This window comes from Phacochoerus africanus, chromosome 7, assembly GCF_016906955.1.
Source record: "Phacochoerus africanus isolate WHEZ1 chromosome 7, ROS_Pafr_v1, whole genome shotgun sequence".
Taxonomy (NCBI): Eukaryota; Metazoa; Chordata; class Mammalia; order Artiodactyla; family Suidae; genus Phacochoerus; species Phacochoerus africanus.
The window spans coordinates 108,082,686-108,108,978 of record NC_062550.1 but is presented as its reverse complement, the minus strand read 5'-3'; the positions used below and the strand labels follow the sequence as shown (position 1 = coordinate 108,108,978).

Here is a 26,293-nt window from a genome sequence, read left to right as displayed (position 1 = left end):
TCTGACATCTTTAAAGAAACCTTTAGTGATTCTCAGTTCTCACTCGTGGAATGCAGAAAATGCTCAAGAAGCACTGCTTGTATGAGTCAATGAAATTAATTTGCTATTTCTTCACCCCCTTGATCGCCTTGAAAATTTTCTCTGAAGTGCTTATGTGTGAGCCAGACATTTCACTACCATTTTTAGGGGCTTCCGAAGTCTAAAAGATTTGATTAAAGAAAGTCTAAAACGTTTTCTGGATGGCTCATGAAAATGTTGTTTAGGGCAAGTCTGATCCTCGGTGAGCCCATGTTTTGGATTATCTTACTCAGAGAAGAGCTTTATTAACTTGTTCCTTCGACACATAGTTATTGTGTGCCTGCAGTGGGATGGATGCTAGATCCCTGACCAAGACAAAACTGGTGGTGTCTTGCGCATTTCAGCCCGAGGGGAGGGAGGGGAGGGGAAAGGTAGGGATTCCGCGGCGACTGCAAGGGAAAGAAAACAGCGCATTAACGGAGGGCCTCTCTGGGCTGGTTCCTGCACTGATCACCACCCCTGTACGATCACACTTCAACCTCACAGCCTGTGCGGAACGTATTTTTATAATTGTCCACATTTTGTAGATGAGGAACTGAGACTTGGAGGAATTTCTAACCTGCTGAGGAGTAAAGAGCTTATAAGCAGCAGAGTCAAGAATTCGACCCCAGTTTCCCTGAATCCGAATTCTTTCCACTTACACAGGGTGCCAAAAGGCCTCTCTGTTATCTCATGGTGGTATCTACCGATAAAGACTTTGCTCCTTCTTATTTGAAAATAAGATGTTTCCTTTATACTTGAGTTGAAGCACTTTCTCTGTGCATGTGGCAAGCCAACTGGATGTCTTTGGGCTTATATGCTATTCTTTCTCATTGATAGCTAGTGGGTTGTCATATTAAAATAAGCCAATCAGAGAGGACTCTGGTACACAGATTATATATCTAATCTTGTACGTATGTAAAAGATTATACATGCACATATATACTTTGTGTGCATAATTATATATATAATGGAAAAAATTGGCAGCATGTGTGAACAAATGTGTGAAAATTTCAGCAAAGTGACGGAGATTTAAAAAGAATCAAATGAGGAGTTCCCTTCATGGCTCAGGGGTTAATGAACCTGACTAGGATCCATGAGGATGCCGGTTCGATCCCTGGTCTCACTCAGCAGGTTAAGGATCCGGCATTGCTGTGAACTGTGGTTCACAGATGCTGCTTGGATCTGGCATGGCTGTGGCTGTGGCATACGCTGGCAGCTGTAGCTCCGATTTGACCCCTAGCCTGGGAACCTCCATATGCTGTGGGTATGGCCCTAAAAAGCAAAAAAAAAAAAAAAAAAAAAAAAGAAAGAAAAAAGAAAAGAAATGTTAGAAATGAAAAATATATCAGCTATGAAGAATTTATTTCATGGGCTTGAAAGCAATCTGGATACAATAGAGGAAATAGTCACTGAACCTGAAGATATTAAAGATATTCAGGTCAATAGACATTACTCAAAACACAAAGAAAAATGAGAGATTAAAATAAAAATTAAAAAAATACTGATTATAATATCTAAGCCCTCTGGAACAACACCAGTGATCTAAAACACATAATTGAAGCCCAAGAAGGAGATGTCAGAGAATGCAAGAATTTCTAATAATTTAAGGACATCAACTCAGAGAACCAAGAAGCACAATAAACTATAAGCAAGATAAATACAAAGAAAACATACATATGTATGTTATAGTCAAACTACAAAATCTTTAAAGTGCTGAAAGAAAAAAGTCAACCTAAATCAACCTACAACATACCTAAATGATTTCTTAAAAAGGAATACAACATAAAGACACTTTTAGATAGATTAAAAGATAAGAGAATTTGTTGACAGCTGACCTAAACTACAAGAAATGGTAAAAGAAATTTCATCTCAAGGGACATGGTATCAGATAAAAGGCAGGTCAGCAGGAAAGGCCTAATATATTTTTAAATTCTTCTTTATTTCACATATATATAATATGTTATATACATTTTATATATTCTTAAATAGATAAGTAGATGGATGGATGGATAGATAGATGGATAGGCGATAGATAGACAGACAGACAGACAGTAACCTGCCAAACTGGCAGGAAAATATTATGGAAAATAGAGTTCCATTTGTAAAGGCAAGAAATAACCACAGAGTAATTCATAGAATGCTAACAAGAGTGGTACGGAGTCGTTAGGAATGTGATTTAGGTGTCAGCTGGAGGGTCCCCACCCTGCAATCCCGAGCTCCAGATACGATGAACTAAAACCCCCTCCCCCTTTCTGTGTCTTATATTCTTCTCCTCTCTATGTGTTCTTGTCTCTTCCTTCTTTCCTTTCTTTCTTTCTTTTCTTTTCTTTTTTTTTTTTTTTTTGGCATGTTCGTGGCATGCACAATTTCCCAGGCCAGGGATTGAACCCTTGCCACATTAGTGACAATGCCAGATCCTCAAACCACTGCATCACATAGGAACTACTCTACTTCTTGATCTTTGCTGTGACAATGACGCAGGCTGGGTCAAAGCCCAGGCTTTCTGTTCCCTCCTCCTATCCCCGGATTGGCTTGTACGAAAAGATTGTATCAAGTAGCAGAAATTTCACTGAAGATAGGAGCCTGCATATCTCACTTCAAGTGACTGAAAATTGTGTGTAGACCAATCCTGTTCTGAAATATCCCTTGTTTATCCTGCTCCTGAGGTTTTCTCACTGGCTTCTTTACCCTTGTACCTCTCATCCTTCCACCATCACATAAGCTTCTGTCTTTATCCTGCCACCTTTCTGAACCTTTTGTCTCTCCTTTTCTGTTCTCTCTCAAGAGCTAAATCAAAATTTTCTCATGTTATCATGAAGATAAGCTTAACCACTCTTTTTTTCTTTTTTCTTTTTTTTGTCTTTTTGCCATTTCTAGGGCCGCTCCTGCGGCATATGGACGTTCCCAGGCTAGGGGTCCAGTCGGAGCTGTAGCCTCCGGCCTACACCAGAGCCACAGCAACTCGGGATCCGAGCCGCGTCTGCAACCTACACCACAGTTCACGGCAACGCCGGATGGTTAACTCACTGAGCAAGGGCAGGGATCAAACCCGCAACCTCATGGCTCCTAGTCGGATTTGTTAACCACTGCGCCACGATGGGGACTCCTTAACCACTCTTTCCTATTGCTTTGTCTCCTGTCAGCACTCTCACATTCATCCCAGATCTGCATCACTGCATAAGTCCAGGTTCCTTGCTTAGATTGCAGTCCATATACATGGGGTTCCTTGCAGTTGTGCAGTGCACAGACAGAGCAGCCGTATCCTGCAGCCCTACCTTTACTTTTTAAAGTATATTCCTAACGAAAGGCTGTTCTGTTGTCAGCTATTATCCTAATAATCTCCCACCTACATTACATAAAAGACCTACAAAAATTGTTTAGAAGATTGAATAAGTGAAAGCTATGTTATACACTTGGATAGGAAGTCTAAGTAAAATTGTCTAGATGTCATCAATTCTAATTAAGATATTAGCAGGTTTTTCTTTTTCTTTCTTTTCCTTTTTCTTTTTTCTTTTTTCTTTTTCTTTTTTTTTTTTTTTTTGCTTTTTAGGGCCACACCTGTGTCATATGGATGTTCCCAGGCTAGGGGTTGGATTGGAGCTGTGACTGCCAGCCTATGCCTCAGCCACAGCAACTCAGGATCCGAGGAGCCGAGTCTGCGACTTACACCACAGCTCATGGCAACACCAGATCCCTGACCAGGCCAGGGATTGAAACTGCATCCTCATGGATACTAGTCAGATTCATTTCCATTGCTCCACAATGGGAACTCTTCTTTTCTTTTGTAATATGATAATTTTATAATACATTTGAATAACTGAACAGGAGACAATAGCAAAAAATAAATTTGTGAGAAACATTTATTAGACCCTAAAATGATCACTAACACATGTAACTGTCATCAATACAGTCGTTGAAGCAGCTCTTTTTCCATCTAGCTAACTAGCTATCTTTGATCTATTTTTTGTAGACATCCAAAGCGTCTCTTCTTTCAATAATGTTGTCCCCTTCTTAAGGTACAGTGCATCACCTCCCAACCATGCATCCCATGTGGTTTCTGTGAAGCTGCCAATCAAAGGACCTTCCTACCTAGCCAAAAGGTGGACATGCAACACAGGGAGGGCCAATCTGGGTAAACTGTCCTCTTGACTGTAATGTTGGTCTAGGGATAGGTAATTGAGTCAAGTCACTTGGAGTTTTCCCTGGAAATATTCAGAGGGAAGCTGAAAAAAAAATCCTCTTCTGAGAAAGATAACTGGGATGATATAAACCCAAGACTGCTGGCAGATATGTTTTTGTGCCAGTGGAAAAAGCCCATCTGTTATAGGAAAGAATGAAGCCAAGCAGAAGTAAGTAAACATGAGATGGAGTGAGCAAGACAGAAAATCCTGAAGGTATTGTCAGTCCCGGTTTAAATTTCTGAAGCTCCAGAACCTACCTGCTTCTTGAAGTTCTTCTCTCAAATCTCAAAGTCTTCCTAGTTTATTTCTAGTTATCTAGACATAGCTATAGAGATAGACATGTTAACTACAGGGGACATTTCATATTTCTCTCCTGGTACCCCACCTGAAGGAAGAAAGGAAGAGATGCCACTCAGATTAGTCAGGATCCCAGACAGTTTCTCCTTATGATTTATTGGGTGATTCCACTCTTAGCTCATGATGGTGATTATGGTGGGGATGGTAATGGTAGTGACAAGAGTATCAGTACTTGCAATAGTAGCAAGCAGTAGCACAGCTCCTGGGTGTGCCAGAAGATGTCTAGATGTCCTGAAGTTTCCCAGATATGTTTTGCTTCTTGGTTGAGGTGGGGCTCAGTGGCTTGGAAAAGTACATGATATAGAAACCATAATTGGTATGGAATAATAGGATATGAGCAAACAAATTACATAAGGTATTTTACACAAACCCTAAGTTTTATCGAGGGTGGAACTCTCCAAAATTCTCCTTTATTGGGACCACTGAGACTCTTCCTATTTGGGGAAGATCTGGGCATTCTATCTTAGCTTTGTGCTATCTAAGTCCAACTGTGTATTTCTTTGGGTTATCCTAGTTTACCCAAGTAGGGTAAGGCTTCCCGAATATACCACACTACTGAGACAGATCAAGCATTCTTTACTTTTTTTTTTTTTTTCTTTTTATGGCTGCACCTATGGCATATGGAAGCTACTGGGCTAGGGATCAAATTGGAGCTGCAGCTGCAGGCCTTTACCCCAGCCATGGCAACACCAGATTTGAGCTGCATCTGTGAACCACACTGCAGATTGCAGCAATGCAGGATCCTTAACCCAGCGAGGCTGGGGAATCAAACCGACATCCTCACAGAGGCTACATCAGGTCCTTAAGTCACTGAGCCACAATGGGAACTCTAGGATTCTGATTCTTTCTGGTGTGCTTCTCTGTCATTCCCTCTCATTCATATCGTTTGTTTTTTCCTCCCTCTCATTTAGGGGAGCTGTTGCCACTCTAATGAGTCTTTTCTTTCTTCTATCTTGAGTATTTATTCATTGATCCATCCACTTACTCAAATCTATATATAATGGGTACCTAATATGTTCCAATCATTGTTCCAGTTGTATCCAGGTGCATTTAGCTTGGTAGGAAGACAGACATAGAAACACTTTAATACATAATTATTAAGCCCAGCCCCATTTGGCAAGGCCATGATATGGTTGGTCTACCAACCTTGTCTCAGTTTCTTAGTGTTTCCTGCCTGTTCTTTCCTGTGTTATCTACACAGTTCCCTCCCAGGGGTGTAGCTGGGAACACTTAGGCTAGTCTTCTAGTCATAGGCAAATTCTAGCAACTCCAAACCTTCTCATATCTCTGCTTAACAAGCAGGGGAAGAACAACTGTCCCCAACTATAATACACTGTATCAACCTCTATATGCATACCATAATACCAGAGGCCTGGCCACAATTCCAAAGAACTTGGCTTTCTCTAGGGCAGGGATAAGAAATAGGGAAAATTCCACATTCCTGCTCCTGCAAAATAATTCCTACTGCTCTACCAGAGATAGCAATGGCAAGACTGTAGAAAGACATATGAACTAGAAGACAAGATTTAGAAGTGACTTCACTGTTGGCTATTGAAAATATAATTCCATACAATAAACTTGTAATCATAACATAAAATTCAGTAACTCATTTATATTAGTAATTATATTATTTATATAGATTAAAAAATGACTTTTCAGGAGTTCCCCTCGTGGTGCAGTGGTTAATGAATCCGACTAGGAACCATGAGGTTGTGGGTTCAATCCCTGGCCTTGCTCAGTGGGTTAAGGATCCGGTGTTTCTGTGAGCTGTGGTGTGGGTTGCAGACACGGCTCGGATCCCGAGTTGCTGTGGCTCTGGTGTAGGCCGGAGGCTACAGCTCCGATTAAACCCCTACCTAGCCTGGGAACTTCCATATCCTGTGGAGTGGCTCAAGAAAAGGCAAACAGACCAAAAATAAATAAATAAATAAATAAATAAACAAATAAAATAAAAATGACCTTTCAGTTTTGTACACTTTTTAAAAAAAATTTTTATTAGTTAATTCACCATGTCAATTTCTGCTATACAGCAATGTGTATACAATTTATTTACTTTCCTCTCATACTTCAATTGATTATCGTCCTTAAATATCACCTCTTATGACAGTGGAACAGAGGCATGGCTTAGTTACTGTTTAAATTTATAGCACAGTTTAACTGTATTTTCTATTTTTTTATGGATTGCGTAGGAATGCAAAAGTGTAATTGAATTTTAAAATATATTTTAATATAAAAGTAGTGTATGCTTGTTGTACAAATAGAATTTAGAAATAAAAAGAAACTATTCTATCCTTTGCTCTTAAATTCCATTTCCCAGAAGTCAAAAAATTTGATGTCATTCCAGGTGTTTAAACATGTACAGTTGTTTCCCACAAATGAGCTTATGCCTACACACATACATTCTCATCCTTAGCTTTTTCCTCCCAACAATGTGTCCACGTTATACAGCTATTTCATAGTACAGATGTAACACATTTCACTGTTTATTGAAATACAATAAAAATTTTTAATTTTCACTATTATAAACATTGCTACAACTAGCAACTTTGTAACATATATCCTTGCACTCTTATGTGATGTATCTGGAAGGCACATTTCCAGAAATAGAATTGGTGGGTCAAAGAGTAGATATACTTGATATTTAGAGAGATATTATGCAAATGCCATCCAAAAAGTTGTGCCCACCTATGCTTTTACCAACGGCATGGACTAAAAGTATCTGTTTTAAATCTTTGTCAATCTGGTGGTAAAATATGGCATGCCATTGTTATCTTAATATGCATTTTCTTTCTTTTTTTTTTTTTTTTTCTGGCTATACCTGTGGCATACAGAAGTTCCTGGACCAAAGATCTAATCCCAGCTGCAGCTGTGACCTATGCCACAGCTGATCAGCAATGCCTGATCCTTAACCCATTGTGTCACAGCAGGAACTCCTTAATATGCTAGATGAATGAAATCTAGCACTTCTCATATATCTATCAACCATTTATATTTCTTCTTCTCAGTTATATTCTTTTTGTGACTGGATGTTTATATTACAGATAATTTCCAAGAAAGAGTGCACATTTTTGAGTTTCATATTTAAAAACTGAAAAATTTAAAGCTTATAATTAGAATTATATAGGTGCTAGGGTCATGTATAATAAAATAATGATTTTTGACTTAAGGAAAAGCTAACCAGTCCATCTGGGTCCCCACAAAGCAAAGCAGCAGTCTCTCTGTGCTCATCATATCCAGGAATGATAGTCCCAGACGTTCACATACTCTTTCAAAAGCTGGACAATGATATGCTTTATTGTAACCATGAGACTCAAAAATAGAAAAATCATAGAGGATGGGTTGGCTCAGTGCCAACAGCACAGAAAACAGCTTTTCAGAGGTTATGTAAGAAGGAGGTAAGAAACAACGTGATTATGCCATATGTAAAATTAAAAAGCTGGGATTGGCCCAGATCTCAGGCTCAGCTGTGAAAGAGACAGGGGATAGCAGTCAAATGCAAAGGAGAAAATCACCAGCACTGGTGTAAGTTCCAATACTGTTTGCCACACAAAAATTAAACAAAGGATCTATTTATCTTTGTTTCAATTCAAGATAAGGAAATCTCCAACACAGGTAGGACAAACCAGCTGCTTTAGTTTTAGCTGGTTTGGTGTTGGTGGTTTTTGGCTGCAAGCAGAGGAGCCTGACTCGAACTAGTTCAGGCTAAAAGAGAATTCACCCATTTATGTCAAAGAATTTTGAGGGGTTAACAGTTTTAAGCATCACTGAGTTCAGGGCTGACTCTGAAGTGCTCTGCTTTATCTGCCAGCTCTGCCTGCTTTTCTCTGCTTGGGTTCCTTCTCAGGTGGGCTCTTCCTGCAAGGTGGAAGAGATGGCACTAGCAGCATGAAGGTTTTACTACAGAGCACCTAACAGATGCCAGGTGACTTCCTAAATACTGAAAATATAAACATGAATAAGACATCACCCCTAGTCTTTTTTTTTCCACTTAATAAAAATTTATTATCCACAGAATTCATCTTTATTTTAACAACTTTAACTAATGCCTTCCTTTTTGTTGACTATTTTTGTTCTCTTTCTCCATATAACTATTATAGTAAATTCCAGAATATATGTAATTTTTCATCCTTTCATCTTTTCACTGCCATTTATTTCACTTGCCCAAGAATGTAATCTTTATTTTTATTAATGGCTGCCTAATCCTAATAGTCCATTAGTTCAATACACATTTTTTTCTTTAGAGCAATTTTATGTTCACAGCCAAACTGAAGGGAAGATACAGCTTTTCCATATACCCCCTGCCCTCACACATGCATAGCCTCCTCAATTACCCACATCCCCCATTAGAGGGATGTATTTGCTGCAAGTGATGAATCTACATTGACACATCCTTATCACCCAAAGTCCATAGTTTACATTATGGTTAATTCTGGGTATGGTGCATTCTACAGGTTTGGATAAATATTAATGACATATATCCACCATTATAGTATCATAGAATATTTGCAATGCCCTAGAAATTCTCTGCACTTTGCCTATTCATTCATCACCTGTACCTACCTCCCAAGCCTGGGCAACCACTAATCTTTTACCGTCTCCATAGTTTTGCCTTTTTCCAAATGTCATATAGTTGGAATCATACAAGGTATAGCCTTTTAAAATTGGCTGCTTTCACTTAGTAATAGGCATTTAAGTTTCCTCCATGTCTCTTAATGGCTTGATAGCTCATTTCTGTTTAGCATTGAATAATATTCCATTGTCTGTAAGTACATTCCATTGTCTGTCTGTATAATTTATCCACTCAGCTACTGAAGGACATGCTGGTTGCTTCCAAGTTTTGGCAGTTATGAAAAAAGTTTCTATAAACATCCATGTGCAGGTTTTTATGTGTGGGCCTAATTTTCACCTCCTTTGGGTAACTACCAACGAGCGTGATCACTGGATCATACGGTAAGAGTATGATTCATTCTGGAAGAAACTATCAAACTGCCTTCCAAAGTGGTCATAGCATTTTGCATTCTCATCAGCAAATGCAAGAGAGTTCCTGCTCCTTCATCTCATCGCCAGCGTTAGGTGTCATTGTTCCAGATTTTGACCACTCTAGTAGGTATGTAGTAGAATCTCATCATTGTTTTAATTTGCATTTCCCTGATGACATAAGTTGTAGAGTGGCTTTTCATAAGCTTTTTTTTTTTTTTATCACATGTATATCTCCTTTGTTAATGTGTCTGTTCAAATTTGTGGCCTATTTTTCTTTTTCTTTTTTTTAATTTTTATTTATTTATTTATTTATTTTTGTCTTTTTTGTTGTTGTTGTTGTCGTTGCTATTTCTTGGGCCGCTCCCACGGCATATGGAGGTTCCCAGGCTAGGGGTCGAATCGGAGCTGCAGCCACCGGCCTACACCAGAGCCACAGCAACGCGGGATCCGAGCCGCGTCTGCAACCTACACCACAGCTCACGGCAACGCCGGATCGTTAACCCACTGAGCAAGGGCAGGGACCGAACCGCAACCTCATGGTTCCTAGTCGGATTTGTTAACCACTGCGCCACGACGGGAACTCCGTGGCCTATTTTTAAATCAGGTTGTTTGTATTCTTACTGTGGAATTTTAACAGTTCTTTGTATAATTCGGATAACAGTCCTTTAACATATGTGTCTTTTTGCAAATATTTTCTCCCATCTGTGGCTTGTATTCTCATGCTTGTGACATTATTTTTCACGGAGCAGAAGTTTTTAATTTTAATGAGCCTAGCTTATCCATTATTTCTTTCATGGATCATTCTTTTCATGGATCCATTATTTCTTTCTTTTATGTTGTACTTTAAAAAAGTTATCACCATTAAGAGAGGTCATCTAAGTTTTCTCCTCTGTTATCTTCTAGATGTTTTTATAGTTTCTCACTTACCTCTGTCATCCATTTGAGTTGATTTTTGTGAAGGGTATAAGGTCTGTGCCTAGATTCACTTGTTTTTTCTGCATATGGATGTCCAGTTGTTCCAGCACCGTTTCTTGAAAACACTGTCTTTGCTCTATTTTAATGACTCTGCTTATTTATCAGATAAGTTCACCATATATGTCTGAGTCTATTTCAGGGCTATTTTGGTACATTAATATATTTGTCTAGTCATTCACCAATAACACACTGTCTTGATTACTATAGCTTTATAGTAATAAAGCCTCTCCATATATACTTTAGAATCATTTTGTCAATATCCACAAAATAACTTGTTGGGATTTTGATTGAGATGCCATTGGATTTATATATCAAGTTGGGAAGAAATAACATCTTTTTTTGTTTGATTGATTGATTTTGGCTGTGTCTGCAGCCTGTGGAAGTTCCTGGGCCAGAGATCAAACCCAAACCACAGCAGCTACCCGTGCCGCTACATGACGACACCAGATCCTTAACCCACTGCACCACAAGGGAACTTCCAAGAACTGACATCTTGACAATATTGAGTCTTCCTGTCTGTAACCATGGACTATCTCTCCATTTATTTCTTTAATTTTGTTCTTCAGAGTTTTGCAATTTTCCTCATACAGATCTTGTGCATATCTTGTTAGATTTATACCTAGTTATTTCTTTTTTGTAAGTCGCTTTGTGTTTTTAATTTCAAATTCCACTTGTTTATTGCTGGTATGGAGGAAAACAATTGACTTATGTGTCTTAATCTTGTATCCTGCAACCTTGTTATAATCAATTATTAGTTCCAGGAGGTTTTTTTTGGTCAAATCTCTTAGATTTTTAACATAGATGATCACGCCATCTACAAACAAAGACAATTTAATTTCTTCATTCCCAATCTTTATCCCTTTTATTTCATTTTCTTATTTTTTGGCATTAGTACCTCCAGTACGATGTTGAAAAGGAGTGATGAGAGGGAATATCCTTGCCTTATCTGTGATCTTAGAAAGCTTCTGGTTTCTTACCATTAAGTGTGATGTTAGCTGCAGGGTTTTTTTTTTTTATTTTTTAGTTTATAAATCAATTTGAGGAAGTTCTTTATTCCTAATTTACTGAAAGTTTTTATAATGAATGGGTGTTGGATTTTGCCAAATGCTTCTTCTGCATGTATTGATATGATGATGTTATTTTTCTTTTTTAACCTATTGATGTGATGGATTATGTTAACTGATTTAAATTGAACCAGCCTGTGTGACTTGGATAAATTCCACTTGGTTGTACTGTATAATTATTTTTATATATTGTTGGATTCAATTTGCTATTAGCAAAATATTATTTTGTTGTGGGGTGGAACAATTTGAACAATTCAGGAATCATCTTTTAAGGATATATATGTTTATATATGGAGAGGAAAAAGAGATAATTTTAGTTGTAGGTATTAATTATTTAAATTTTTTAAGGGATGTACAATTATTATTTTTATTTTTATTTTATTTTTGTCTGTTTGCCTTTTCTAGGACTGCTCCCACGGCATATGGAGGTTCCCAGGCTAGGGGTCAAATAGGAGCTGTAGCTGCTGGCCTACACCACAGCCACAGCAACGCAGGACCTGAGCCATATCTGCAACCTACACCACAGCTCAAAGCAACACCGGATCCTTAAGTCACTGAGCAAGGCCAGGTTTCGAACCCGCAGCCTCACAGTTCCTAGTCAGAGTCGTTAACCACTGAGCCACAATGGAAATTCCTACAATTATTATTTTTAAAACTGAAAAAGTTGGCTTAAAAAACAGAGTTTTACCTCTATTTTTTTCTCTTAATGTGGTATATTTACCTATGGCATCTTCTCTCAGAGGGAAGTTGAGACGGTACAGCATAGAAGAGAGGAGCAGGGAATACCAGATGTAACCACAGCAGTTTAGCTTCTCTTATCTGAATATAGTGCTTTTGGGTGTTAAGATTGTATCTCATCTCATTTACCATGTGCATTAATGATTTAGAAGTGGGAAAAGGACCACTTAGTGATGGAAATCCTTTCTGAGATTTCGCTAATAAGTCTTCATCTGTCTAGAAATGATTTAGGCTAGGAAGATAAAAGAGAATATTGAGAAAATTGAGAAGAAAATAAAAGAAGACTCTACAGCATGAGTTAGGATAGAAATCAGACAGAAATTTCTGAGAGTAAAAACTATCATAGAGCAGAACAAAAGTTAATTACAAACACTGCGGACTTCTCATTCTAAGAGCTTAAAAGAAAGTTATCATCTGTCTAGGACGGTACTATAATTAGAATCATGAGGGTAAAGGAGACTTTCAGAGCACACCTATTCCAAGCCCCTTCATTTTACAGATGATAAAACTGAGGCTGAGAAATTAAGTGAAAAAGATCACAGTTACTTAGCTAGAAAGTCAGAACCAGTGTTCAGTTTCTTACAATAGCCTTTCTTCTATACCACACTTACTGAGAACTATTTTGTCTGAAGGCATTATAAACTAGATGACTGCTTAAATCCTTTATAGATTAAAGGCATTGGTCAGGAACTAAAGCCATCATTCATGGCAATCAGGGATTTTTTTTCACCCAGGGTCCATGGACTGTGCTCAGAAAGTCCTGAGCCCTCTGATATTTACACAAAATTGTGTGCATGTTTATTTGGAAATCTGTAGCTCCCAGTGCCTTCTCATAATGGACTAATCTAATAGCAAGAGTCCCCAAAGCTGAATTTGAGATTAATCTCAAAGAATGAAATTTGGAAAAATCATGCAACGAATGAGGTAACCAGTCGTAAAAAACCCAAACTCAAGAATGCGGGGTGGAGGAGTCAGGGACTCTCAGGCTCAGCACTTTGGGAGAAGTCTCTAAAGCGCCCGGTTATATCAGCACATAAAGGCTCGGTGGGCATGGAGGAAAATTCTCAAGTGCTGTGGATTTTGAAATGTCCAGGTGGTCAACTAAAACTGCATCACAGCCTTTCTCTCCCTTAGTACCTGTTAGGAAAAAAAAAAAAAAAATCTAGGAAACTCGCCAATTCAGCAACCAAAAAATGAAAGGGGCATATCCTAAAGTTTTGTTTTTGTTTTTGTTTTTTTAAAAAAGAAAAAGAAAAAATGGGACACAAAGGAACATAATATTCTGGATTGGAGCAGAGAGGAATGAAAGCCTACTTCTTAACTTTGCCCTTTCATCTATCTACCCATCTCAAGCTATACTCATAAAGATACCAAATATCTAAGGTTCACGCTTATATCCCCAAATTTGCAGAGAAACAAACCTAGTGCATGTCCTTATATTTTCTCATTTTCTTACAGTACATTACTAGAAATAGCTTCGAGAAATGCTGGCAATGTGAAGAGAGTGAACCATGGAGCTGACCCTTTACAATGAAAGTAGAAGCTTCAGGGCTGTTCACTGAGGCGGAGAGACACCTGACCTCTGAGGCTATTTCCCTACGAGAATGAGACACAAGCCAGAATAAACACTCAGCAAAGATGACACGACCCAGGTTTTCTCACGCAAGCTGTGTCTTGCCTCAACAGAGCTTACCTCTTCCCCACCACTTCCTTAAGGAATGGAAGAGTAAAGAGAAGATGAAATACTGTGTCCTCAAGCAGAAACTAAGAGTGGAAATGAAACTGGATTTGCACACGGAGGAAAGAAGTTCCTGTCGTGGCAAATCCGACTAGGAACCATGAGGCTGCCGGTTCATTCCCTGGCCTCGCTCAGTGGGTTAAGGATCTGGTGTTGCCTGAGCTGTGGTGTAGGTTGCTGATACGGCTTGGATGTGGCTTTGCTGCAGCTGTGGTGTAGGCTGGCAGCTGTAGCTCTGATTAGACCCTGAGCCTGGGAACCTCCATATGCTGCAGGTGCGGCCCTAAAAAAAAAAAACAAGTAAAGATGTCACCCACATCATATCACAAGAAATGGAATGTCTGGAGTTCCCATCGTGGCTCAGTGGTTAACAAATCTGACTAGGAACCATGAGGTTGCAGGTTCGATCCCTGGCCTTGCTCAGTGGGTTAGGGATCCGGCGTTGCCGTGAGCTGTGGTGCAGGTCACAGACGTGGCTTGGATCCCACGTTGCTGTGGCTCTGGTGTAGGCCAGAGGCTACAGCTGTGATTCGACCCCTAGCCTGGGAACCACCATATGCCGCTGGAGTGGCCTAGAAAAGGCAAAAAGACAAAAAAAAAAAAAAAAGGAATGTCTGAGAGAGCTATGGAAGCCTGAGCCAAGAGAAGAAGTGGCCTGGCAACCATGCAAGCATGTTACAGCCAGAAAACATATGTAACTTTCCTCAGGTCGCAGAGTTAAGATGACCAAAATACGATTCAAAGCCAGATAGTCTGACTAGCCTAGGAAGTCTGGATAGAAGAATGCTTTGATTTACTAAACTGTTGCCTAAATAAGATGAAACAGCTGGGCCAACTTAAGATTTCCAACTGTTTGATTCTTAGGTGTAAGTAAGTCAATGAGAAAAGAGCTCTTGGGCGCTAATTTAATACCTTAGGGAACATAAACTAAGGGTATATCCTTCCAATGACGGACTAGAAGCTGAGGCAGGGATAGCAGTGCAGGGGGAACATTATGGAAGTAGCCACAGTCTAGGCCCACAGCAGTTATCATGCATTCATACTGTCCTAATGAAGCTCTCATAAAAAGTTTACTCTTTTGATATCCTCCTGCAGGAACCCTGACAGGGGTCTAGCAGAGCGAATCAACACACAGTTAACACTGAAATAGGCTGGGACCTGGAACCCTCTACCACAGTGCTTGTATTTGCACCTGGGCAAAGGCCTCCCTGAGCAACAGAAGGCAAGGAAACTATAAGGGATGAAAAACAACAAAAATAACTACAGGCATGCCCTTAGGGCAGTTAGCAACAATGAGATACTGCCATTTCAGAGGTGCTGAGCAAAAGCAGGGAAAGGGTGCATGATCCCTGCACCAGGCACCACCAAGGGGGTGGGCAGACCACCTAAGCTCCCTGCTCTGGCCCCACCCACCTATCCAACCCTACCCTCATCCCATTAAAGGAACCAGCCAACCTCCTCAGAGTGGGAGTAAGGGTACCTGTTACTCATTTTTGCTCTCTTGCTCCCTCCTGCTGTAGCATGAGTCCTAATAAAACCTTGTCTGAATTTCTCCTCTGGCCTCCTATCAATTTCTATTGATTAAAGGGCCCAAGGATCCTAGTCAGTGACAGCACCAAATCCCTAAGTTCAATACATGTCAAATTCCACATATTCCCTTTAAGTCTCTAGTTTGATTTTTATCTATACCAATGATTCATGCAGAATATGAATGCAAAAATATTGCCCTCATTTCACCTAACATAGGACTGCAGAGTATTGCCATATGTGCTGGCTTGCTTTTGTTAAAACAGCAAACCCTTGCCCCAGCTCTAAGTAGCTTGGTTTGAGCCAGGACCAAAAGAATGAAAATTACCTGACTGCAATGAGAAAAAGCAACAGTACTGGGAACACAGAGCATAAAGCCATCCGCAGAGTTATCTGAGCTTTCTTCCCCCTGCCACGCAGCATCTGTAAAATGCCCTATCTACCCTCTCTAAGTGAGACTGCTCGCCTGCCAACGATGCCCAGACCTACCCTCTTTGCTGTTTTCGTTTATTACTAGACTACCCAATTACTGAACGGCCCTTTCCTCGTGCCAGCATCCAATCCTCAATTAATCCTCACTTTTCCTAATCCCGCCTCTGAAACAGCGTCCAATCCAGAACTGATCCCCGCTCTCTCAAGACCCTACAGACTACTTTGGCGGGAACCTAAACCTTACAAAAGATGCTTTATCCTTCCTTTCCTAGCGGTTGCCACGCTTTCTCTGGAGCGTCCTTCCTCTTGATGTATAAACATGTCTGTTACCGGATTGCAAGCTTCTCCCTGGTGGTCTTTGGTTGATTTGGCTTTAACAGGAGACAGGTTAGTGTCAGGATCTCTACTAGATCGTGTTTCATCATCTTGCTAAATCGTCCTCTAAGCAGTTTAGATTCTTAAAAACTAAAAACAAAGATAGTTTCTGTAATAGGCCCAGCAGCATATTTCTAGAAAGCAATCCCTTTACCCTGCCCCCAAGCAGTCCTAACATCGTTTAAAAAAGGGCTTTCGTCATTTTCTCCTGTTTGCTTTCAGCGAATTCAGACTAAATGACTTCTGGATTACATTAAAATCCAGCACATGGGCGCTCGTGGGCTTTGAGGGCGTACATTTTTTTTCCTGTGGTTATTCTTAATTCAAAGCCAATGAGGGCAGGTTGGGATCCTTTTTAAAAGGCTTCTCTAGGAGGAAATCCCAAGCATTATCCTTGTTTTCCCGGCGCCTCCAGAGGCATAAATTGTGGGATGACCTTTTTGAGTGCGGAGGAAGAGGTGCGTCTTTCGTCTTCGGGAGCGCTGCACATCTGGACTCAAAGCTTAGAGTCCCAAGCTAGTACCTCCAGCGGGGTGATGCTTCCACCCCAGGTCTCTCATGGGGGGCGGGGAGGTTTCCCGGGGTCGGCGGCTGGGGCCAGTAGGGCTTGCGGGCACAAGCCGCCTTGAGTGCCGGGATCCCCGATCTCGGCGGCGCAGCTCCAGAGCCTTGCCCTCTTTCCCTCGCCGCCGCTAGGTTGCCCTCGTTAAACTCCGGATGGCCCAGCGGCCGCCTGCCGGGGGCCGCCTGAGGCGCACAGCTGCCGGGGCCCGAGTCCGCCCCCGAGCCGCGGCGCCCACGCCCAGCGCCTCCCGCTCGCCGGCCCCGGCGCAGTGCAGCAGAGCGCGCACCCGCTCCGGCCGGGCGGCTCGCGCGCACGCGCGCCAGGCCCCGCGCCCTCCGAGGAGGGAGGGGGCAGAGGGGGCGTCTCGGGCGGCCGGGACGGCGGAGGAGGCGGCCGCGTCGCCGCCGGCGGGTCTGGCGCTCGCCCTCGCGCTCGCCCTCCGCCTCGCCCGCGCCGCGCGAGGGCGAAACGCTTTCTCCCGGCATGCAGCGGGAGGAGGGATTTAACACCAAGATGGCGGACGGCCCGGACGAGTACGAGGCCGAGGCGGGCTGCGTGCCCCTGCTGCATCCTGAGGTGAGGGACGGCGCCCCGCGCAGCCCTCGCCCCGCGGCCCCCCAGCCTTCTCCCCGACCCCGCGGGGGGCGGCGGCCTGCGTGCTTGGGGCGGTGGAACGCGCCGAAGTTGGGGAGGGCGGGGAGCGGATCCAGGCCCGAGCGCGGCTGGGAGCGGATAACGGGGGAGGAGAGCGCGGGGCGGGCCCGGCCGGGGCGGGCTCTGGGACGCGGTCCGCGGCGGTGCCCGGAGGACGCAGGTGGAGACGCTGAGGGGACGGGTCTGTCGCCGCGCTTTTCACGGGGGCGCTGGCGGCGAGGGCCTGGTGCGGGGTGGGAGCCGTACCTCGAGCCCTTAGTCCCGCTCCAAGCCTCTGGGGGGAGGAGAAGCGCGAATGGTTTTGATTTCTGCTCTTTTCCTTCGCCGGCGTGAATGACGGTATCTGTTCCTCCCTTTTGGCTCTCGGTGGGGGCGTGCAGCGTGAGAACAGTTTCTTGGACAAAGTGATGCCCTTCCCTTTATGCCATTGGCAGCTCCTGGGGCACCTTGTGTCGGATGTTCTTATTGAGCATGTGTCCTTAAGCGATTAGAAAGAGAGGTCGGAAGTTCTGAGCCTAGACCCACGCTCGCATTGGCTTGAGGAACTGTCTTGTTTTTGAGGGCGAGCCAGAGGGGGACAGTGCAAGCGTTTCCCATCACAGCAGGAGTCTCTTCCCCTGTCGGTAAACAGTGCCCCGCTCCAGGATCGGTAGCGTTCTGCACTTGTTTACGTCTTAGTTTATAGCTGAGCTAGTACTAATTCAGGCCTGGAAGCAGTTCTTGATGAGTTCCGGTTTTTAATGACCCGGAGTGATGTGCGGAGGGGCAGCATCAAAGCTTCCTGAAGAGCTCCTGTAGTTTTTATGAGCTTAAGGGATGAAGACAATCCTTGTGTTTGTAGTAGGGTGAGCAAACATGGAAGCCCTTGCCTGATTACTGTACATTAAAATTACTCTATTTATTTCTGGATTTAGGATTAGAGCTTGCTTATATTACTTAGTAAAGTGTAAATACAAGCACGTACCCGTGTTCTATATTAATTCTCATCACCTTCTCATTCATCACTTTGACTTATCAAAAACAGTTCCTTAGGATTATACCTGGGCCACTAAATAGAAAAGTCTGCCTTGGATTTCTGACAGAAGGCTGTGCAGTAAAGCTAAACACTGTTTTGACCAAAGTGGTGACATTTTCCGAATTGGCATTGGAGACATCTCTCTTTTAGTTCACACTTAAGGCCCTAAAAATATATCAAGAAATAGACAAAGTAGTTTTCAGATGATGCATTGAAAATGTTGCTAACGAATATTTCTATTCATCTAGTCCTGCGAAAGTATTTTAAATACTTAAATGTTGATTCTATGTATCTTAATAAAACCCTTCGTAAGTGTTTGCATTGTGAAATAATACATTGTTTGGTACTTTAGGAATGATTTCAGCAGGGGACGAATCCAGAGATTGCTTGGAGTCGTGAAATGGCCTGTAGTCTTGAAGTTTAGAGAGCAGTCTTGAGGTTGCCATTTAATAGACTGTTACTAGAAAATCAACTTCCTCATCATAGAAAGTGGAAGTAGATGTAGATGATATCTGCCGTTCCTTTTTACTTGACCAACAGTAAAGTCTGCTTCCTTTAGATGTTTCGAGTCTTCAGCTCATGACTGCCAGGGCTCAGGTCTTTCTGTATTTTTCCTGTGGGCAGTTTTGCATTCATACCTGGTACAGACCTGCTAGAGTTCTGCTCTTTCCTTGCAGTGCTTTCTTGGGCAAGCTGCTTCTCTGAGTTCCAGCTTCATGATTTAAAATAATGGGATTAAATAACAACTAATAAGCCATAGTGAGGACTAAGTAAGATAATGCATTCTTTTTTGTTGTTAAATCAGTGTCTTCAGTCTCCCTTGAGAAGAAACCTATCTGCTTTAAGAGATTAGGTGAGACTGTGTTGAGATTTAAGGATCAGCACATTGTAGGTGCTCAGTTAATGCTGTTTATTCCTTTCTCTCTCACCAGAAGGAGGGTAGTGTTACAGATTTATTTTGATTTTAATTCAATGGTTTAGAAACTTATGTTGGATTTAATTTAGTGGAATAGGATCTTGCCAAGGACAAGTTTTATTTTCCTTTTTATGTTCAAATTTAATAGTGTCACAAAAATAGTTTCTCACTGTTTGTTGAATAGAGGACTTATTTGTGGGGTGAAGAAATTAGCCATTCTTGAAATCTCCTGTTAATATGCAGACTGCTCGCTCTTAAAACCTTTAGGGGATTATGTAATTAGATTAACAATGAACCCTTCTTTTTAGAGATATTTGTTGTGAGAGAACCTTACTTTTTAAATTAATTAAATAATTCCTTCATTTAATCAGTTATTTAAACATTTACTTGTTTTGTTTTGGTCAGACACTATGCTAGACTCTTGAGACTTCATGATATTTGTGGTAAATTCACTGAGAAGCAGTGTAGGATACTGTTTAAGAGCCAAGACTGGTGACAGATGGAGAATTGAGGTTCTGCCACTTGCTATCATCATGGTTGAATTACATTTTACATTTTTGTGAAATTTACCTACCTCTTAGAGTCGTATTAAGTAGAATAATGTTTATAAAGCGGTCATCACAGACCTGGCACATAGACTGCCAAGCACATCTAACCTTCTAGAGGCTCTGGCGTAAAGTGGGTACTAATGTTGTTGACTTTGCTTCTTGATGAAACACATTATTTTATTATAATGGTAGAAATTAGAGGCTATTTGGAAAAGTTAAACTGTTATCAGGGCATGAGGGTGATAATCCTAGCTCTTCTACTTTAGGGTAATGGACATTTGAACTACTCTTAGTTTCTTTGCTTTTCAGATAAAGAGGCTAGATTAGATGTTCCCTTAAGATTTCTTCAGACTCGAATGCCCTGATGTATGTTGTGATTTTTTAAGATTGATAGGCTTGAGCATCTATCTACTATATACATAGCACTATGCTAGGTTATATGGGTGAAAATATAATAAATGTGGTAGCTTTTGCTTTCTAGAAGTTAATGAGCCAGTTGGGGAAGATATGTGCATATGAAACATGTAACAGAATCCAAATAAGTGCTAAAATGAGAAATGTAGCCTGTAGATAGGGTCCGATTCATGTTATCTAGAATGGTTAGGAGTAGAACTTCAACAGAAGGATGGAGACCTTATGTTGGTCTACAGATCCAGCCTTGCTGTCCCCAGCCTTCCATTTCCTTCACTAGTGCATCCTCAGGAAGCCTTGTCTGCTTCCATAGTATGAGGCCACAATACTCCCTTCACCCGGAGTATTATTATAAGGGCTCTCTGTTTCAGCAAGATCTGACTCAGAGCTTTGAACTGGATTGTGTAGATTATCTAGGGCTTTCATCTCTTGCTTGCTTCCTTTTTTCTCAATTTCAAGACTTCTATTGCTGCCTTTTCTCTAGTGTCTCATTTTTTAAATTGGCAACATTTTTTGCTTCATATTAAATTTGTCCACATCCATGTCTCTCTCTCTCTCTCGTTTTTAAGTCTTTTTAGGGCCACACTTGTGACATAGGGCGATTCCCAGGCTAGGGGTCTAATTGGAGCTACTACTGGCCTACCCCACAGCCACAGCAATGCCAGATCCAAGCCGCGTCTGTGACCTACACCACAGCTCATGGCAATGACAGATCCTTAACCCACAGAGCAAGGCCAGGGATCGAACCCGCAATCTCATGGTTCCTAGTCGGAATCGTTTCTGCTGTGCCACGGCAGGAACTCCAATACTACAGATATTACAGTGTATTTTTTAAGCTTTTCTTTAGTGAAAGTAATTTTGCCTTTTTCCATTACTATTTTTTTTGGGTCCTTATATATTTGGAGATATGCAAGCATACACATGTATAAATTAGCTCATTTGCTTTTGGAAAGCAGATTTAAAAAAACCACTTAGAAAATTGCTTTTCTTTTTCCAATAGGCTTCTCACATACTCTTTCCCTTCAAAGCATGTCTTTCTGGCAGTCTTTAGGATCCGATGCCTTTTTTTATTCAGCAGAAATGCTATAGGCCATATAATTATAATTTAAATTTAAAAATGCTGTGTACCCTAAGCATAGTAACCACTGAGTCAATATATATAAAATGAAAGTGCCACTAATTGGTGACATCATAGATTGTGGCAAAGCCAAAGTTGAAAATTATTGACCCATAGAACCAAAAAATTATCTGTGGTTGTGAGAAATGCCATTTTACTGTTTTGATTTATTTTGCTCAGTGTTTTTATTTAATTTGTAAAACTTATCCCAAAAGTGTTTACTGAGAGTGCACTGTGGAGGGGGTAAGAGTATGTTCCTCAACCATAAGAAAGAATGAAATAATGCCATTTATAGCAACATGGATGGCTGGAGATGGTCATACTAAGTGAGGTAAGTCAGACAGAAAAAGAAATATGTGATATCACTTACATTAAATTTAAAATGACATAAATGAACTTATTTACAAAACAGACACAGACTCACAAATCTTGGAGTCAAACTTAGAACTGTGGGAAGAAGGGATAAATTGGGAGTTTGGGACTGACATAAACACGCCACTGTGTGTAGAATAGATAACCGACAAGGACTTACTGTATTTAACTGGGAACTCTGCTCAATATTCTGTAATAACATAGATGAAAAAGTAATCTGAAAAAGAGGGGATATGTCTATATGTGTGGCTGATTCATTTTGCTTTACATCTGAAACGAACACAACGTTGTAAATCAACTATACTCCAATAAAATTAAAATTTAAAAAAAAGGATATAGGTTGAAAGCGTGAGTGTTGGTACTTGGCTCCTTGAGTTCAAAACTTAGTTTGGCACTAGCCGCGTGACCCTGGCAAGTTATTAAACTATGTTCCAATTTTCCAGACAAAATGGGAATATAATAGGTTCTGCCTTATGACGTTATCGTTAGGATTAAGTGAGAGAATATATATAAAGTTCTTTCGCATTTAGGAACACAATACATGTTAGCTGTTGTGCTAAGAAGTTAGTAATATCTCAAGCAGTAGTAGTATACATATATTAGATATTGAGGCAACTGATTGACTAGCTAAGATAGCTAAAATTGGTTGAGATTTGAGGAGAGGACGGGCAGAGTACTCTTTATTATAAGGCTTTTTTGCACTATTTAGTTTTTTTTTTAAAGATGTGTGCTTTGCTATGAGAAATGTTTATTTAGCATCTAAGTATGGTCTTGATACTTTGATAGCCCACAAAGTAATGAGGAACACAAAGTAAGACATTGTAAAATAACAAATGATGAACTAGAGGTCTTCAGATCCCAGAGGATAGATAAAGGGGTGTGTGTGTGTGTGTGTGTGTGTGTGTGTGGATGTGTGTATTTAGTTAAAAATTAAAAATATATTGTGGACCTCCTTTCCTCTAGAAAATATCCTAAGTGTATTAGGATTGTTTAGTCCTTTAGGGTGTCTTTAAAAAAAATTTTTTTTTATTAAAGTTAATGTGTTTTGATGTAGTGTGCTTTTAACAGAATTCCCAATAGCCGCATTATACAAGAAGATGTTATTTCACTATTCTCTTTTAAATCATCTAATTCTAGTAGTATTTTGTGATTAGATTCTATGACAGGTAATTAAAGAATAAAATATCAAATAGTTTAAATTTTGGAATTTAAAAAATTGATTCAGGGTAATATTATATTTATAAACTATGCAAGTAAAATTCTCAACCCATGTAATATTTATCCATTTGTAGGGTGATGTCTTTTGTTAAATTCTCCTTAGAATAGGGGTCCAGGCAGCAAATTTGAAAGTAGAGTGAAACTTGAGCTTTCTATAGATGAGATTATGAAGAACTTAGTTTCCTGAATTGTAGAAGGTTAATGAATATTTTTGGTTGTTGTCTCAATTGCTGAAAATTTGCTAAATTAATTACCCCACTTTCTAGGGTTAATACATAGTAATTGTGGTAGAATCTTTCTTTGATAAATCAGAATATTATAGTGTATCAGGCTCATTGTTCTGATTATCAGTACTGTTGAGATGGAAATGATAAAGCTAAATGCATATGAAGTTTTTTTTAAAATATATATCAGATAGCTTATGTTTTTTTAATCACTTTTATGCTAGGAACAATTAAGTGAAAAAATGATAATTACTGATTGAGATGTTACTTTACCCTTGTTCAGTTTTTAAAAATAACTTTCTGATTATGAACATTAATTCATTTATGAAGAATTTAGTGAAGGATGAACAAAACTGGTGACCAGAATTATTCCCATTCTCATTAAAATGAATGAATGAATGAACAAATGAACAAACAAAAACCCTTTTGTGAGCTGAAGAAATTGCTCATTGTGTTAGAATCTTTGGATTGCAGGAGTTCCCTTCGTGACTCCGGTAAGAACCCGGCTAGTATCCATGAGAACAGGGGTTTGATCCCTGGCCTCGCTCAGTGGATTAAGGATCCAGCGTTGCCCTGAGCTGTGGTGTAGGTCACAGCTGCGGCTTGGATCTGGTGTTGCTGTGGCTGTGGTGTTGACCGACAGCTGTAGCTCTGACTGGACCTCTAGCTTGGGAACTTCCATATGCCACAGGTACAGCTCTAAAAAGCAAAAAAAAAAGAAAAAAAAAAGCATCCTTGGATTGCAGTTGTCACCAACTGTTTTAAAATCTGCTTTGGTAAAAAAGGTAATTTACTCACTCACATCACTCAAACTCAGGAGGGCAGGGGTGCAGTTGGGCTTTAGGGTAAGTAGAACTTGAGCTGAGAATGTCACCAAGCATTTCTCCCTTTCTCTCTCCCAGCCCTTATCTCTGCCTTTCAGCTGCTAATGAAGAGCAACTTCTTTCTTCTGTGTAGTGGGGACATGGATGCCAGCTTTCATATCTCAAATCTCAGCTAACTGTTACAGAGGGAGTACTTGTTTTTCATTATTCCACATTGAAAAGTGGCATCAGTTGTTCTGATTTAGGTTATGTGCCTGCTTCTAAGGTCACAGGAGAGGACCTGTACGTGGCTAAGAGCTCTTGGTTGGAGTTGGAGGAGGAACAGTTTCCTTAAAGAAAGAATGCTGGCAGGCAAAACCTTTTCTGTTCTCTGTAGGGAACTATTTATTTGCTTTGTTCCAGGCTTTTATTTTCTGATGTACTTTGAGGTGCTGTAATTACATTGAACTCATTGTTAGCACTAATGTTCTAGTGGAGCTACTGAATAGCATGCTCCATGAATAATCTAGACCAGGGGTTGGGAAACTTTCATTGTAAAGACATGATAGATATTTTCAGGTTTGTGGGACGTATTGTGTCTGTAGCAACTACTCAAGTCTGTGGAGATTGTATGAAAGCAGCTGTAGGCAATATGGAAATGAATGGGTGTGCTGTTTGTCAAGAAAACTTTATATGTAAAATCAGGTAGTGGGCCAGATTTGATCTGTGGGCTCTATTTGCCAGCCCTTGATCTACATAATACATAGGAACTCCTCGGAGTTGATGTTAAATACATATTTCAGTGCGTTGAATCCCATTCATCACTGGTGTGCAATAACTTCATCAGAACTGGATTTGTGTGGAAATGGGTTGAGTAAAGTAAGAATGTGTGTGTGTTTGTGCATGCGTGCGCTGTGTGTAATAGAACCTTATGGAGAAGTTTGTTAGACTGTACATGCTTCCATATCCATCGCTCACAGTTTCTAATTTAGTAGTTTTGTGGTGTGTGTGTGTGTGTATATATAAAAAGCTCCGGAGGTGATTCTGATAAACAGTCCCATACTTTGTCCTCCGCTCTCTGATATACACTTCATATGTTGAAGTTTAATTACAGGAGGAGGAAGGAAGCTGATTTGATGTTTAAGGTGTGAAGCATTGTATCATGTGCTTTTCCTGTTATCTCCTCAATAGTAGTTGCTAACGGTTATCAAACTGAAACTCTGAGCTAGCCCCTGTCTTAAACAGTTTTGCATATATATTCATTGATTCAGTTCTCATACTTTTTAAATATTTTGTTTATAGTTGAACCCAGCTGCCCCTTTTGTAATGTGCAGCACAATGTGATAGTGATGTCGCAGAGTTGATGAAATAGCTGGCTGTGATTGCAAACGTCATTTATTTAAAAAATATTTTTAATTGAGTAGTTTTAGGTTCACAGCAAAATTGAGCAGAAAGTAGAGAAGTCCCGTATACCACACTGTCAACAGCCTGCGGTGGAGGTAGTACATTTGTTACAGTCTGTGAACCTAGGCTGACACATCATTATCACCCAAGTCTGTACTTTACCTTAGGGTTCACTTTTGGGTTTTAATGTGGGTTTTTTTTTTTTTGTCTTTTTGCTATTTCTTTGGGCCACTCCCGTGGCATATGGAGGTTCCCAGGCTAGGGTCGAATCGGAGCTGTAGCCACCGGCCTACGCCAGAGCCACAGCAACGCGGGATCCGAGCCGCGTCTGCAACCTACACCACAGCTCACGGCAACGCCGGATCGTTAACCCACTGAGCAAGGGCAGGGACCGAACCCGCAACCTCATGGTTCCTAGTCGGATTCGTTAACCACTGCGCCATGACAGGAACTCCCCTGATGTGGGTTTTGACAAATGTATAATGACATGTGTCCACTATTACAGTATCATACAGCATAGTTTCACTACCCTAAAAGTCCTCTGTGTTCTGCCTCTTCATCCCTCCCTTCCTGCTAACTCTGGCCACTCCATAGATGGTATTTTGTTGTGGCAGCCCTA

At 40.7% G+C, this 26,293-nt stretch overlaps 1 protein-coding gene and 1 long non-coding RNA gene across 6 annotated transcripts in view; both read left to right on the top strand.

Moving 5' to 3' along the window:
* Positions 1-14,203, top strand: part of LOC125131592 (uncharacterized) — an 87,705-nt gene extending 73,502 nt beyond the window's left edge. The window contains exon 3 of the long non-coding RNA XR_007135983.1: positions 13,814-14,203. This is a non-coding gene — a long non-coding RNA (uncharacterized LOC125131592). The remainder of the gene's footprint in view (positions 1-13,813) is intronic.
* Positions 14,204-17,352: 3,149 nt separating this feature from the next.
* ZDHHC17 (zinc finger DHHC-type palmitoyltransferase 17) overlaps positions 17,353-26,293 on the top strand; it is a 147,795-nt gene continuing 138,854 nt past the window's right edge. The window contains exon 1 of one of the 5 annotated variants that reach the window (XM_047788379.1): positions 17,353-17,568. In XM_047788379.1, coding sequence (XP_047644335.1) covers positions 17,476-17,568 — 93 coding nt within the window. In that variant the 5' untranslated portion in view covers positions 17,353-17,475. Of the gene's footprint in view, positions 17,569-17,789; positions 17,986-26,293 lie in introns of those variants that run through there. The other 4 variants (XM_047788381.1, XM_047788382.1, XM_047788383.1 and 1 more) reach the window with 4 other exon arrangements.